The sequence below is a fragment of the Amphiura filiformis genome, chromosome 5 (genome assembly GCF_039555335.1).
Source record: "Amphiura filiformis chromosome 5, Afil_fr2py, whole genome shotgun sequence".
In the NCBI taxonomy this organism is placed as follows: domain Eukaryota; kingdom Metazoa; phylum Echinodermata; class Ophiuroidea; order Amphilepidida; family Amphiuridae; genus Amphiura; species Amphiura filiformis.
The window spans coordinates 38296006-38310534 of NC_092632.1; the positions used below are offsets into that span (position 1 = coordinate 38296006).

Below are 14529 nucleotides of genomic sequence, written 5' to 3' on the forward strand. Positions count from 1 at the left end.
TTGATTAATTTTGTAAACAGATTTTCACCCTACAATATGATATAAAAGCATCTATAATTCATGGACTTCATTTGAAAGATGATACTGTAATTTGATTACTAAAGAGCTCTGGTCTTCGTTTGATAGAAAAAATTAAAAAAACCTTGGTTTTACCAAACTTCATACTAATCACTACCAGAAATGTATATGAAATATGTTTTTACATAGCTTACCTTTTCTCCAGCCAAAGCAGACATAAGTACAGACGCCCTCTTGAGCCTGAGCGTGGTAAGGACCTTGCGTTCTCTGAGTGATTCTCTCTGGGCGACACTGTCATCATATTGCTTCTGCAGCACCTGGAGATGCTCTTGAATCTACAAAGAAATCAGGATCAAGTTTTATTGTGATTGCAAAATTATTTTGCTTAAAAAACCACATTAATAGAAATTCTATTACCCTCATGTCCCATTAATGAAAATCATGCACTGTGATGTGTCAAAATGAATCATGTGAAAGCACAATATTGCTCTGATTGCGTATGGAATGCTATAAAGTGTGTACATTCTACACAGAGCAATACGCCAGGTTACGCTTACAATTTTCCCACTATAGCGCGGTCACTTGCGTTGTGGATATGCATATGCGCTCTACCTTGATGTAAATGAATTCAAATATCTGGGCAAAAAAGTGACATTTTCTCTTTAAATTGCACAATCTTTATGGTAAATGAATATAAATAAAGGTTGCTGCCTTATCACTTTCAGCGCAGCATCTAAATATAGGGATTCTAATGGAATCAGAATACTAGTATTGGGATTGTAATGGAAAAATAATCTGCACTACTTAAAAATGAAAATAGAATACTGTTGCATTTATTTCATGGTAAATAATGGCAATGTTAAGCTTATCTTAAAGCTAATAATAATAATAAGTATAATTTAATAACTATTTTTTGTCAACAATTGGTCCATGCTTGTCGACAGTCAAGAAAATTGATTTGTCAACAAAATGTTGACAAAGGCCTTTTCAATGACAGCCCTACTTTCAAGGTTCTTTTCAACGAAAGTGGCATTCTCTGAAAATGTCATGTTCCCCCCATTTTGCCATCTACGAATTAACTGCAATTGTAAGTCAAGCCTTACCTTTGCTAGACTAGCCTGTTTTTCTTGTAAACTGTCTTGAGCCAACTTCAAAGCTTCCTTAGCCTCTTCTACACGTTTCTGCTTTGGTTTCACCATCTGCATGAAGTAAAATAAATACAACATATGTGTATTGCACAGGGCAACATATTTTAGGTAGTTACCGGGAGATAGGAATATCATCAATGTGAGGCAAGAAGACTGATGGGAAGGAGGGGTACTTGGTTATTTCTGTGGTGAAGCAGATGCTAGCTCCGAGAATACTAATGGATCCAAAGGGAGGAAAGCAATTTGTGCAAGTAAGTGCAAATAAACAAACTGGCAACAAAGATGATCCACATCAAAGACACACTGATTTGCATTGTTAGTCTTATCCATAATCGGTACGTATTTTCTTTAAAATGTTGCATAAATAATTTTTTAATACATGTTGGATTGCCTGCTATTGAAGCAATATTGGTGTATTGCGAGTATTGCTGTATTTTTTGGTTAAAAATCTCCCAACTTCATCACTTCTACATGTTTAATACTACATGGTTAGAGGGAAAATAGTGCTAATTATTGTTCCTAAGATCACTGGCTATGGGCCTGGGTCCGCAGCCAGTACCGAGGGAAAGTAGTCGGCCCTATTTCTCTGATATAAACAATGTAGTATTTGTTTTATTACACCTCACTGTGACTCTGGGGATGAGGTTGTAGACTAGGGATATAGCCCTTGCAATAGGAATAGGCAATTGCCGCTATTAATTCATTAATATTTATGAGGTGTAATGATAGTGAGTGCCACAGCCTTCAAATGCTTTGTCTTTAGATACTTGTATACATACCCTTCTGACATCAATGTAATGCTGCAGAGCAAGCACCCACTGACAGATAGATTTACACGCAGATGACACTTGGCCAACTTTCTCTGGTATGAAATTAGGCATTGTTGTGTATGTCTTTAACTTGGCGAAAACCTGAATGAATGACAAAGCAAAAAGACTAAACTTAACATACTTAAGTTAATTTTGTATTACTTCCGTGGACCAGGTATGCACTGGTGATTTGCAATAGCGTAGCCGACAACCAATGGGGCAACTGACTTGTTGTCAAGTGCATTGATCAGCCAATCAGCGTGATTGTTTATCTCTTCTGTGTGTACGCTCGTGTACGCTTGGTGCATAGCTCGGACCACAGAAGTAATAAAAAATTAACTTTAGACTTGAGAATATGCATTGTATCACACATATTTGCTTCAAATCAGAAAACACTGAAATTGCTGTAGTTTACAAACAGAAACCACACTGTATTTTCCAGTCATTAAGCTATAATGTATCTCCTAACTTTCATAGTTAGAAAAGCAACAGTGTAGCTTTCCTATATTACAGGCCTAAATATTATATCCTTCATTAATATATTCTTGTTCATTGATTGGTTAAAGTGTATTATGTGACCAAAAATAGTTGAATTATTTTGCAAAGCAGTCAATAAGCCTATTGATAAGGAAATGAGGTACTACTGGAAGTTTTCCCAGGATATAGTATCATGATGCCATGTCGCAGTTTGTAGTGGTCGGTGCAACTCGCCACTAAAATTTTAACCAATCAACTTACAAAGAAAACATTAATAAAGGATATAAGACAAAACAAATATTGACTGCTCTATATTCGGGATCTGGTGGACTATAATGGTCTCCTTGGTGAACTGGAGATCGCGGGCCTACTATTAATTTCCCTCGACTTGCAGTCTCAGGAAAATAGTAGGCCCATGGTCTCAAGTTCACATCAGGGACCACCAGATTCCACCAGATCTCTCATGAGCAGTAAATATTTGTATACTATGTTGAGCTCACTTTATATCTGAGTAAAGTAACAAATAGCAAAACAGAAGTTAGCACTGTATACAGGCCTACATGGCCCCTAAAATGTTTTGAAAAGTAGCAAATATTGGCCACCCTTACATCTCCTACATGTCATACTACTCACTTTATCAGAGACACTATTCTTATCAAAGTTGACAAGTTTCTTGAGGAAGCCAGGATCAGCTAGTAGATGTTTAGATGTGCTCCAATTTGGCGTATTCTTCATCAGGACACACACTGCTCCCATCACATGCTTGACTAGTTCTGGTGGTTTGGCATACACACGAATCTCAGAGATGTCTGATTTGTCTAGAGAGTCTAGCGCTGTGGTGGCTTCTTGTAATGCTGGTAACACAGAGGCTAGATCTCTTTGTGCTTGCTGAAAGAGGGAAGGGGGAGGTGATCGAATATAATTCAAATTAGGTGGAAGTATATAACTTGAAACATGCATGCATACATTGTTTAGAGGCTAGATCTAAACTTTGTTTGGCTTATATAAGGCGGAAATTATTCGGCTTTTGTTATTGCACACATCAATAAAGTCCCAATTCACGCTTGTGTAAATTCATATAAGCATGTGCCAGTCACGCATTAAGCAATGCACAATTAGCGTAAGCACTGCACCCAACAGCATGCATGCCATTCTATATCAATACACGGTTTTATGAGTCTTATTTTTTCAGCCTTATATAAGTCAAACAAACTTTAAGAGTGTATGAAACCATTACAATGAGCAATATTATAAAAGGATATCTTTAATTAAATAACATATCAAAATACATAAGGCAGTTGTCACATTTTGCATCTGAACTGAGTGAACTCTTCAACTATATATTTCCAACCCTCAAATTATGAGTATATGAACAATTAATGCAATAAATGATTCTTTATTCAAAAATAGTAAACAAACAAATTAAAATGGTAAATATTTATTGGAGAACAAACTTACATCAGCATAATCTTGTACAATCTGTGTTTCTCTCTTCATGGTAGTTTCTTCAGCTTCTACGATAAATCTCACTTGATCCACTGCTTCTTGGTCCTTGGAGAGCTGAGCCATGAGCAACTCAGTGTCCTATACAAAATAAAGAGAACATTTTCACAACTGCCACACAATTAGTTATATAAATTTTTATTACTAAAGTTATTGACATGTATTTTCATAGATTACATTCAAAAACAAAATACTGCTTCTTGATCAAACAAATGAATGATATTTTGTAAGTGCAAAGGACCAACTGCTGTGGAATAAGTCTCATATTCATAGAGTTAGAATACACACATCTTCTATCATGCAACATAGTGAGGAATCACAATTAACATATTACCACTTACAGGGTATTGGATATCAATCCAAGTTGTTCTGTTGGGTAAATATGGGGCTAACTCCATGATGCATCATGATATTTACAGCTACAAAAGAAGTTTGAAGCCCTACAAGATTATCCATCAAAATAAAGCTGCTGCTATAATGGGAGTGTTGTTGTATCCTGGACATCTTACCTTAGCCTTTTCCTCTATTTTAGGCCCCAATGCCACCAGTTCATCTTGCATGGCATCTACTAGTGAGTTGGCTTCAGAAAGTTTGGATAATCCAACACCCAAACGATTCCTAAAAAATGAATTACACAATCAAGATGTTTTAATTATGCTCCATAAAAGAAGAATTACAAATGGCCTATGAATAAAGCTGAGAGATCATGCTTCCTCTAGTACAAAGGTTCTCAAATAAAGTATCTGAAGTTTCACTTTTAGAATTGCTCAAGCTCCACTATCCTATCGAGCGAGCATATATAATAATATACAAAAATGAACTTACCACAATGACTACTGGCAATTAGTGACTAAAGTTACATTTCCCTGATTGTGCTATTACTGAATCTAGCTCTTTTTCAGATCTTTTCATTTTTTGTATGCAGTCAAGCATACAAAAATGTGCCACAAGTGGCATCAATGTGCCACAAGTGGCATATATGCCACCTGTTAAGAATCACTGCTCTAGTATTTATGCCATGTTCAATTTGGATATATCAAACAAAATTATAGTGAATAAAACTTAAAGTGGTTAAGAATACATGACATATTAATAAAAAAGCAGCAATAAATGAAGTACATGTAGATCATTTCATTAGGGTGCATATAGGATTGCTTTAACATGGGATCGTGTTGTTAAAGGTAAACTGTGATGAGCAAATTGTAGACTACAAATGATGATGCTCAAATTGTTTGTTTAAAAGTTTTGTTTTTTGGAGCAATTGTGTACCACATTACAGGTTTGTTATTTGAAAATCCAGTAAAACTGTTAATTTCATTCACAAAAAAAACAAAAACCCCAAAACGTATGAAACAAATAATTAAAAGAATACAAAATCAATAAAAATCAACCCTCAGTTAATTTCAATTTATGTAGCAACCTATTTAACCTATTTTATAATTGACTTATCGTCAATATGTGCATGCAATTTGAGGTGTATTCGAGTATGAATTCTGACCTAAAAAAATCATAAATCATTTACATTTTAGTTTTCAGGCTACCTACAAGAAACAAACTCTTTTTTGGCCATATCAATACCTCCCATATTTCCAGGCTACATTCTTTGCCAACATAAAGCTACAATGTAATTGGTATGTGTTAGTGGAATTCCGCTATCAACTTACTTATTATCCATAAAATGTTGTTTGCGTTTCTTCAGCATATTGGAATAGAGTCTTATAAGGTCCAAATAACTGCTGGGTGTGGTATAATAGTGTCTTCTCATCTCTTCATAATACTTCATAGACTGCTCTGTAACTTCTTTGTGTACATCAACACACATTCTGGCTATGTTTTCTTTCAGTTTCTAATAGAGAGCCACGGTAAAATGAACGAATATTACAAAGGTACATATAGATTTCATCTATTTGATTTTGTTTTTGTTATTGGATTATTTTCCACAATACATACATCTATGAAAGCCTTATTATCATCTGACTATTAGTAGCCAATCAGCTTGTATCATTACTTTTTATCTGTAGCCTAGCACACAACTCACACAAGGTTTTCAACTGAGAAACAAAATTCAATTTAATTCAGCACAAGAAATGGATGAAAAGTAAAATGATGAAATTAATTTCCAAATGGGCTATTCCATTTGAAATTCATACTCCCCTGTGGAAGATTTTTGAAATATCTTCCACATGGGGAGTATGAATTTCAAATGGAATTAACGCATTAGGAAACTCCATTTGAAACTCACCCTCCCTCTGTGGAAGATTCAGGTTGAATCTTTATTAGAGGGTGTATGCAATTCAAATGAAGCTGCCTAATGTGTTCATTCCATTTGAAATTCATACTCCCCCTGTGAAAGATATTACCAAAATCTTCCACAGGGGTAGTGTGGATTTTAAATGGAATAGCCTAATCATGTAGTTAACCAATCTTACCTGTGGATCCTGATTGCCACTGATAGCCTTGAAGTCCACCTGCCCTAGATAGACATGTGCTACCCTCAGCATAGCTTCATCCGTCCATTCATCATACCAATCTAATGTACAGCAGTTTACTAGGGATGGATGGGTACGACATCGCTGTCTGAATGCATCACCTGCTGGACTAGTGGCTATTACGACATGAAGATGAATTCTCATACGCTGTAAATAGTTTTTAAAAAAAGGAATGGTTAATTGTTAACAAATTGACTTAAGAAGTATTGTCTCTTACAATGGCATCTAAAGCCTATACTGTAAAGATTTGCTTAATAGTGCAAATGAGCTCACAAGTATATAATTAGAATTTTTGGCACATATTAAAAGTGCCCACCCTCTCTTAAAGCAAAGTAGCCCATGTGCTCCATTAGACGAATTTTTATGATATTAATCTACACACAGTGAGTTTAAAGGAGTATTTCGTAATCCTCGGATTCTATTTTTATGACATTTTTCAGTAATATCCAAGAAAAAAGCTTATTCCCAAAATTTTGTACATAAACATTATGTAGCAAGAGGTTTCCAATAGTATAAAAATCTCAACTTTAAAAAAATAAAAAGTGGGGGGGGGGGAAGGATCAGGCTGTGGATCACAAAATGCTCCTTTAAGAAATTTGTATGCAACATTTTAAACAAAATATAGTTTTTGGTTAGTTATTCATATATTGCATGTCTATTGCAGTTGGAGAGAAGGAGAATGAGAATGAAAAGGAGGAGGAATTACATTAAAATTATAAGTAACAAGCATAATCCCTTAACACTAATTCATCCAATCATAATCACTAATCAGCTTGTGAAGTCAATGAAAATTCACCAAAATTTAACAACAAAGCGACTTGACCAGACTAAAATAAGGATCACAGATATTTCATATGGGATGATAAAGTTGCTCTGATTATATATTTACCTGAGTAAAGAACTGGTAGACAGCTTCCCTAGTATCGGGGACTTCAGCTTCAGCTGCAGCTCTCTTGAGGTCCATGGCAATGGAATCCATGTCATCATTGTCAAACAGGTCAGGTACTTCACCAGAATTCAGCACACAGTTGATATCCTCTAAGAAGGAATCCTTGAAACAGAACAAATGTTTGCGATAAAGATGAATTGTTGTCTTATAACAGCAAAATGTACTGAAAAGTGAGATCAAACTAATCCAAAAGAGATCAGACTTAAAGGACTAGGGAAGTCTAACCTGCATGGGGCTATTGAAGGGGTAAACAGCCACCTGCTCCCATAATGACTCTTGAAAAAATTGCATGCGGAGTGCGAAAATTGGTGAAATATTACTATTTTGGTCATAATCATGGAATTTTAGCCAGAAACCATCTTGTAATGTTAATTTTGGGTAACATGCATGCAAATTGCCCACAAAATTAGACTTTCACAATTTATAGGGAGGTGATGAATCGATCAATTTATGAACAGCCTATAAGTCAGGTTGATTCGGCACCCCTCCAGTCCACTGGCGAAGCCCTTATAGGTGGGGTCCAAGGTTCCTGGCATTGCCCCTTAACCCTCTTCAGTTATTCTCACATTGTATCACAAGATTTATTCTGATAATATTGTATATAAGAGGTAAGTGTATTAGAACCTGTAGTTTCTGACTCTAGTGTACTTCAATTTCAATGCCTATGAAGGTATAACAAGCTTATACTTAATTTACACTTACATGAATGATATCACTATCAGTAAGTAAAAACACTGTATCAAGTCCTTGTACCCCAGCTTGGCGGAAGACTTTCTTGAGGTCATCTCTGAAGTCAGCATGACTGTATCCTCTGGTCAATGTCAGCTTATATAGCTCACAACCAGCCACATGGCTTGCTAGTTGTACAGTGCTAGATTTACCTGTACCATCTAGGCCTACAAGCACCATATGACCACCAGGTTGGCGGAATACTCTTGCTGCACGGACTATGTGCTCTAATGCCTCATTGAAAAACACAAGCTGCGAATCCTGTGGCGAGTGAAAAAAACATTTAGAAACCAAAACCAATTTTTTTGCTACAATTACCAAATTGGAGTGAATTCCCATTGACAAAAATCACAAATTAACCTTAAACAAAGATGTTTTTACAAACCAATTATGCAAACAAATGAGTTTAAAGTTTAGGAGACATGCTGCAATTATATTAGTCCAGGGGATTGAGCATGTTTAGACAATAAAAACTGTGTGCTAACGGAGGCCCGACACAAACCCTGACAATTCACACAATGACCGTAAAACAGACAGTGTAAAGTTATTATTGTCATTCATTACCACCATTTTACAAATTTGTTTCAACAATGAATCTCCCAGTATAATAAGACAAATATGCTGGTCATAAAACTTGGAGATTGATCAGACACATGTTTCATTTAAGCAATATCTTCATCTGAAAGTCTAAAAATAATACAAGGGATCCACAATTACCTGTCCGCCACCATAATTCACCCTGATGATGTAGTCCTCAAGTATATTAGCCAACTTCTCATAATCTGAGATGAGACGGTAGGTGCGATCACCGCTAGGTGCATTCAGGTCTAAGAAGTCCCCAAACAAGATAGGCTCTTCATGGAGTTTCTTGGCTGACCACTTCACCTGAAAAGTATTTGTTATATCATATCATTAAGGCACCAGAACCAAATTAGGTTGATCTTTTGTTTGACCGTCGATGCTGCTTCGATGCTTGTAATTAATCAGAATTAATGCTAAATTTATATTGGTCAATATCAATACAGGCAAACATTCATATGAAATCACAATTAACAATAGCCAATTAATAAATTTTAAGAATTGACCTAGCATTGATGGTCAATCGAAAGATCCAACTTATTTGTTTCTACATGGAAAAAACAGTGGCATTTTCGACAGGAATTATATAAATAAACATAAACATAATTTAATTATATAAATAAACATTATTTGTTTCTATTGCCTAAGTTTGCTTTATTGACCACTGGCATTATCAACATATATGTCCACATTTACTTATTTCTGGCATAACATTTGCATGATGCTTAATACTCTGTTGACTACTTTTATACCGCGTTTATTTTTCATGTGAATTTTTTTTATTTCTTCCGTGGTCCAGGTACGCGCTGGTGATCGGCAATTTAAAAGTGACAAACTGGCCTATACAAGGTGAAAAGATTCCAACAAGCACAACAAAGACAGTTTCTTCAGTCAAGCTTTATTTAAAGCAGTAAGTTTTTATTTCATTTTTCTTCTTCTCTGTACTTTCCACATTTTTAGTTTATTTTTCAATTCCTGTGTTTCATTTTTCTTTTGTTGCTTTTGTTTTAAATTTAAATAAAAAGGAGTGCATAAATTAGCCATCCACCACTCTCAAACCAGAAGTCTGGTCTGTGGATTTTTGAATAGGCCAGTTTGTCACTTTTAAAAATGGACCTTTGTCTAATCAAATGCTCGTAACTTTTCTTCTTGAGGTCACATTGGACTTAATGGGGTATCATAATGTGCAGGATTAGATAGGGCATCTATCAAAAAATAATTACCCTTAATTACCCAAATATGGTTTAGTTTTAAAATTAGGATTTTTTTCCCAAGTGTTCAGATACTTTTTTGGAGCAGTATATAAAAAACACTGAACTGAGTGTGGAGACAATTGCCAAGAGTCAGTCAAAGGAGCATATCCTGCCTAAACCTGTTTGCAATTGAAAAACCTATACAGATTAATACCCCAAGAGGTTTGCAGTAAAATCCCGGGGGGTTTTCGGCCGAATTTATCCCAAATTGTCTTAGTTTTTACAAATTTTCCCAAAATTTTGGGAAAATTTTGGCTAGATTAAGGACAAATTTGGCTAATTTCCGAAAAAATTGAGAAAATTTTGAAAAAAGGACCCATTCATATACCAAAATAGGCTTTGAAAAAGGGGTCATTGATATACCAAGAGGCTGAAAATGCTACCCATATTTGCGTGCACGCCCCGTATGGTCATTTGTACTGAGTACCCCCGGGTAAAATCACATTGTTATCCTTACTTTAAAATAATTATGAAGATCATCTGCCAAGAAGTCAAAGAAGCGCAACCTGTCCCCATCATCCACCAGCCTGTCATGGAAGATCCTGGTGGCTTCATGAGCTAACAGTTGAGCTGCAGAATCAGTTGTTGTCACTACTGATGGATTGGCCTGAAGGAGACCTGAGATTACCTGTGGGAAGGGGTGGGGGGTGGGAGACAGATGGGAGGTGGAACAATAATTGAGTGTTAAATTGATGCTGTGAAAACAGTTTCAGGCAGCAAAAAATGTCTGGTTCATGTTTTGCAATACAAACCAACAGTTATAGGCAACAGTCATGGGATTAGCAACGATATAGGCCTAAACATGAAAAACTCATATATGATCAGCAGTCAAATTTAAAGCCTGAAATCTACCAAAGGCCTCATTATTATTTTGGTGTTAAGTTTAGCATTACTTTGTAAAGACTTGGTACATTTACAGATGAACAGTTTTGAAAAAATATAGGCCTACAGTTTCCCCTTCCTTCCCATCGTATTCACTACTTGCATGGTTCCTCCATTACGCACTATGTGCGGGGAGAGCCTCGAACTGGCAGTATACATGAAAGGAAGAATTACATTACCTTACACAGAATGTTATATGACTGGTTCAATTCCCATTACACTTCTGTGTAATAGGGCCATTTTCAATAGTTAACATATTATTGATACTGTACAAGTTTGAGAGTGTTTTAACAGCAATATATTTTCTATAGCACAAATAAGAGTGTAGTCTTCACAGTATGTTGCTGCTATGTTGACCCATGACATTCCAAAAACCATCACTCCTGGATAAAATTACATCAAACAGTCCACAAGTACAAGCAACTTTAACAGATACAGTGAACATGTACATGGAACATAGTTACACATAGAAACACAAAGGTTAAGGGTTATGTGACATGTTTATGTACATCTGGATCTGGATTCATTATTCCGTATATACAGGTACCTATATATTTTCAACAGAGGTTGTGATCTTCAATCCAAAGCTTGAGTGCAGTGCAAAAGGGGTATATACATGGGTAATATAAACAGGTTTGACTGGGATTAGAATCTCCGTTATTTATGATACAACAATCATAAGGGTTGGAACATTTGGGAGTCTTGGGGGAAACGTGGTAAACCAAACCAATTTCTTCAAGTATGCTGCAATCACTGTTGAGAAAATACATTGATACATTATCATTACAAGATACATTATCCAGTGTTTCTTTGGGATGTTAAACACTGTTAACACATGGGGTAACACAGTTGGAACTTTTCCCTTTTGTGTTATGCTTCAGCATCAAAGTTTCATTTTGTTCCATTCATTTGCAATCAAAGGCTTTATTTTGGGTTTTCTTTTCTTTTCTGAAACACACCATATGATAAGACACAACAACAAATTTTAGTACTTCCGTTTTGAATTGAATATTTTGACTGGAAACAATGGAAACCAAATGAAACCAAATGAATTTAGGCAGAAAACTGAAATGAGTTATGTAGTACTGGAACCAATTCATGTATTGTACTTTGCAGTCTTTTTGTTATAATATAAACTTTTGAGCTGTATGGTCATTATTTTGCCTGCATGACATGATCAGTCACTATGAATCTCAAATCAAACTACATAAAAAATAAACCTGATGCCATCTTTATGTTGTTTGCTTATTTCTTTTCTATCTTTTTAAAACTGTAACCATGTCCATATTTGTGTGTTCACAGTCCATTTGATTATTGATGATGAATGGCAAGCTTCATGTCCCAGGAGAGGGCTTCTTTTTTTGGATAAATTAATTGATCTTTAGATATAAAACTTGCATATTGCATTTTGACAACAAAGAATTATGCCATTTTTTACCCCGATGTGGCAGTGACATCAGTGCATATTTCCTCAAATAGCTAGCGTTCGCTCGAAGCGCTGGTGTACACACACATACTTAAAGGCGCCGCAGAGATAAGCGAGCAAAACAGCTGCTTCAACATGTTGATGTCACTGCCATATCAGGGTGAAAAATGGTATAGGTAAAACATCCCAAGAATTGCTTTGAAAAAGATTTGAGCGTACACATTAGTCTGTTCCAATAATCACTCACTCAATATTCCTATCCAATTCTTGATCTCTGCTTGGCATAACTTCAAAAGTTCCAACTTACCTTGGAAAGATCTCGGAAGTTGTATCTATAATGGGCCTTTCTCCTATTTTCTGGCAGGCCTGCACTCTTTTGTCACGAAAATATGGGTTGGGTGATGAAGTAATTATTTCTCTTATTGCTTCACAAAAGTTGTGGTGATTTTCATTCATATTTTTAACTCATTGCTGAAGAGATTTTTAATACACTACTTATAAATCATGTTATATTGAATTAAAATCTTGGGTTGGAAAACCTTGCCAGGAAAGTGTTCCATTACACTTCCAAATATAAGCAAAAATATTTTGTCTTTTAACTATTTGTGAGTAATTCACCAATTCTGAGAAAAACAAAAATCATATATATTAGTTTTTATATTATAAATACTTAAATATATCAAAATAACTTTGAGAAGGTGAAAGTTCACTTCAGTCATAAACCCATACAATTTTGCTTCAAAATCCTTACCTTGGACAAATCTCTTATATTAAATGTATAATGTGATTTTGCAGGTGTTGGTAACATATTAACACACATCTTGAAGTAGATGGCAATGGATGCAGACACCAGTGGTAGCAGGAGTTCTTTGACATCCGGAAGGAAGTCATGATTCTCCAAGAAACGTCCTAGTTGAACCTGATAGATATGCTGCAGGGATCTGACGGATGGCTGTGGAAGGGCTAGCATGCTGAATGAAAAACAATGCAAAATAATAACCATTAGGCTAAACAAGCATAATGTATGTTTCCAAAGGATTTATGGTAAGCTACATGCTTCAAATTCCAAATATATATTTTCAAAGTAGGTTCGATGTTAAAAACAGAACTTTGATATATATTGATTTTAATAACTGACATAGATTTCGTCTTGCTGTAAACAAACTATGAGAAAAATATTTTCAGATCATTTTTCTTAGGCAATTTATGAATGAATATATTAAAAATTGTTGATTTACCAAATAAAAAATTACATGCTGTAAAAGTGTTCCCAAAAGGGAATGTGTCAGCAGGGTCAGATTATTATACCAAGCCCAGGAATCTTCCCAAGCCCCCCTCCCCACCATGAATTCTATAAAACTATCTCTCTGTCACTCAAAAAAGTTATTTGTTCTTACCTGAAGTATTTGAGTAATCAGGAACTGACAGGGTTGCGCCCACCACCAAGAGGGGCACATGCAGCTACCAAGGTTACATCAAGTATGTTCTGAAAAAAATACAATACACAATCAAGAATATGTTGATAACACTGAAATTACATTACTGATAGAAATATTGATGCATAAATTATGTCTCATTACAAATGTATGATTTAAATATCACATGCATCATTGCTGTGATTGTTTTTGTTGTTGCAGCTGTTTATTTATTTGAATTGTTTAGTCTGTATTTATCATCAAGTGTTAAAATATATTTGAAGCGTTCAGTACGCATGATTTACATGTGGGACTGGAAGTGATATTAAAAACAAAAACAAATTAAGCACAAAATGAGCTTCACATTTAACCTGGAATTTGTTCTTTTTTAATGAACCTGATCATATTGTATTGCAATATTACATACATACATACATTCTAAATATTTATATAACACTGCTACATATATAACAAAGTGCTCAAAAACAAAAAACAAAACAATCGAAGAACATGAAGGAAAAATCAGTGAGAACTGCCTGTGAAAGAAAGGCTACAAATTTTAAGGAAACAAATGTGACTTTAGAACCATCTTGAAAATACCCACTGGTTGTGATTCCCTGATGCCAATTGGCAATCTATTCCAGGTTCAATGCGCAACATAGGATAAGGTCCTGTGTTCATCTGACATAATAAGGGTTTGATAGTATTGCGCTCAGTCAGGAGGGTGGTATCAGTGGCAGAACACAGTGCAATGCAGGAAAACACAATCAGACAGGTACTCAGGAACACTCTTGGTGAGGCATTTACACAGTGACTAAAACATTAAAAATGATGCGCTCTTCAACAGGGAGC

The 14529-nt window shown here is 35.4% G+C and overlaps 1 protein-coding gene across 1 annotated transcript in view; it reads right to left on the minus strand.

Moving 5' to 3' along the window:
• The window catches only part of LOC140153093 (dynein axonemal heavy chain 6-like), a 156243-nt gene that overhangs the window by 54405 nt on the left and 87309 nt on the right, over positions 1-14529 (minus strand). Inside the window, 14 exon segments of the mRNA XM_072175712.1 lie at positions 213-353; positions 1122-1217; positions 1946-2077; positions 3086-3340; positions 3911-4036; positions 4465-4573; positions 5620-5801; positions 6385-6591; positions 7334-7495; positions 8096-8383; positions 8840-9007; positions 10412-10582; positions 13014-13233; positions 13660-13748. Coding sequence (XP_072031813.1) covers positions 213-353; positions 1122-1217; positions 1946-2077; positions 3086-3340; positions 3911-4036; positions 4465-4573; positions 5620-5801; positions 6385-6591; positions 7334-7495; positions 8096-8383; positions 8840-9007; positions 10412-10582; positions 13014-13233; positions 13660-13748 — 2346 coding nt within the window.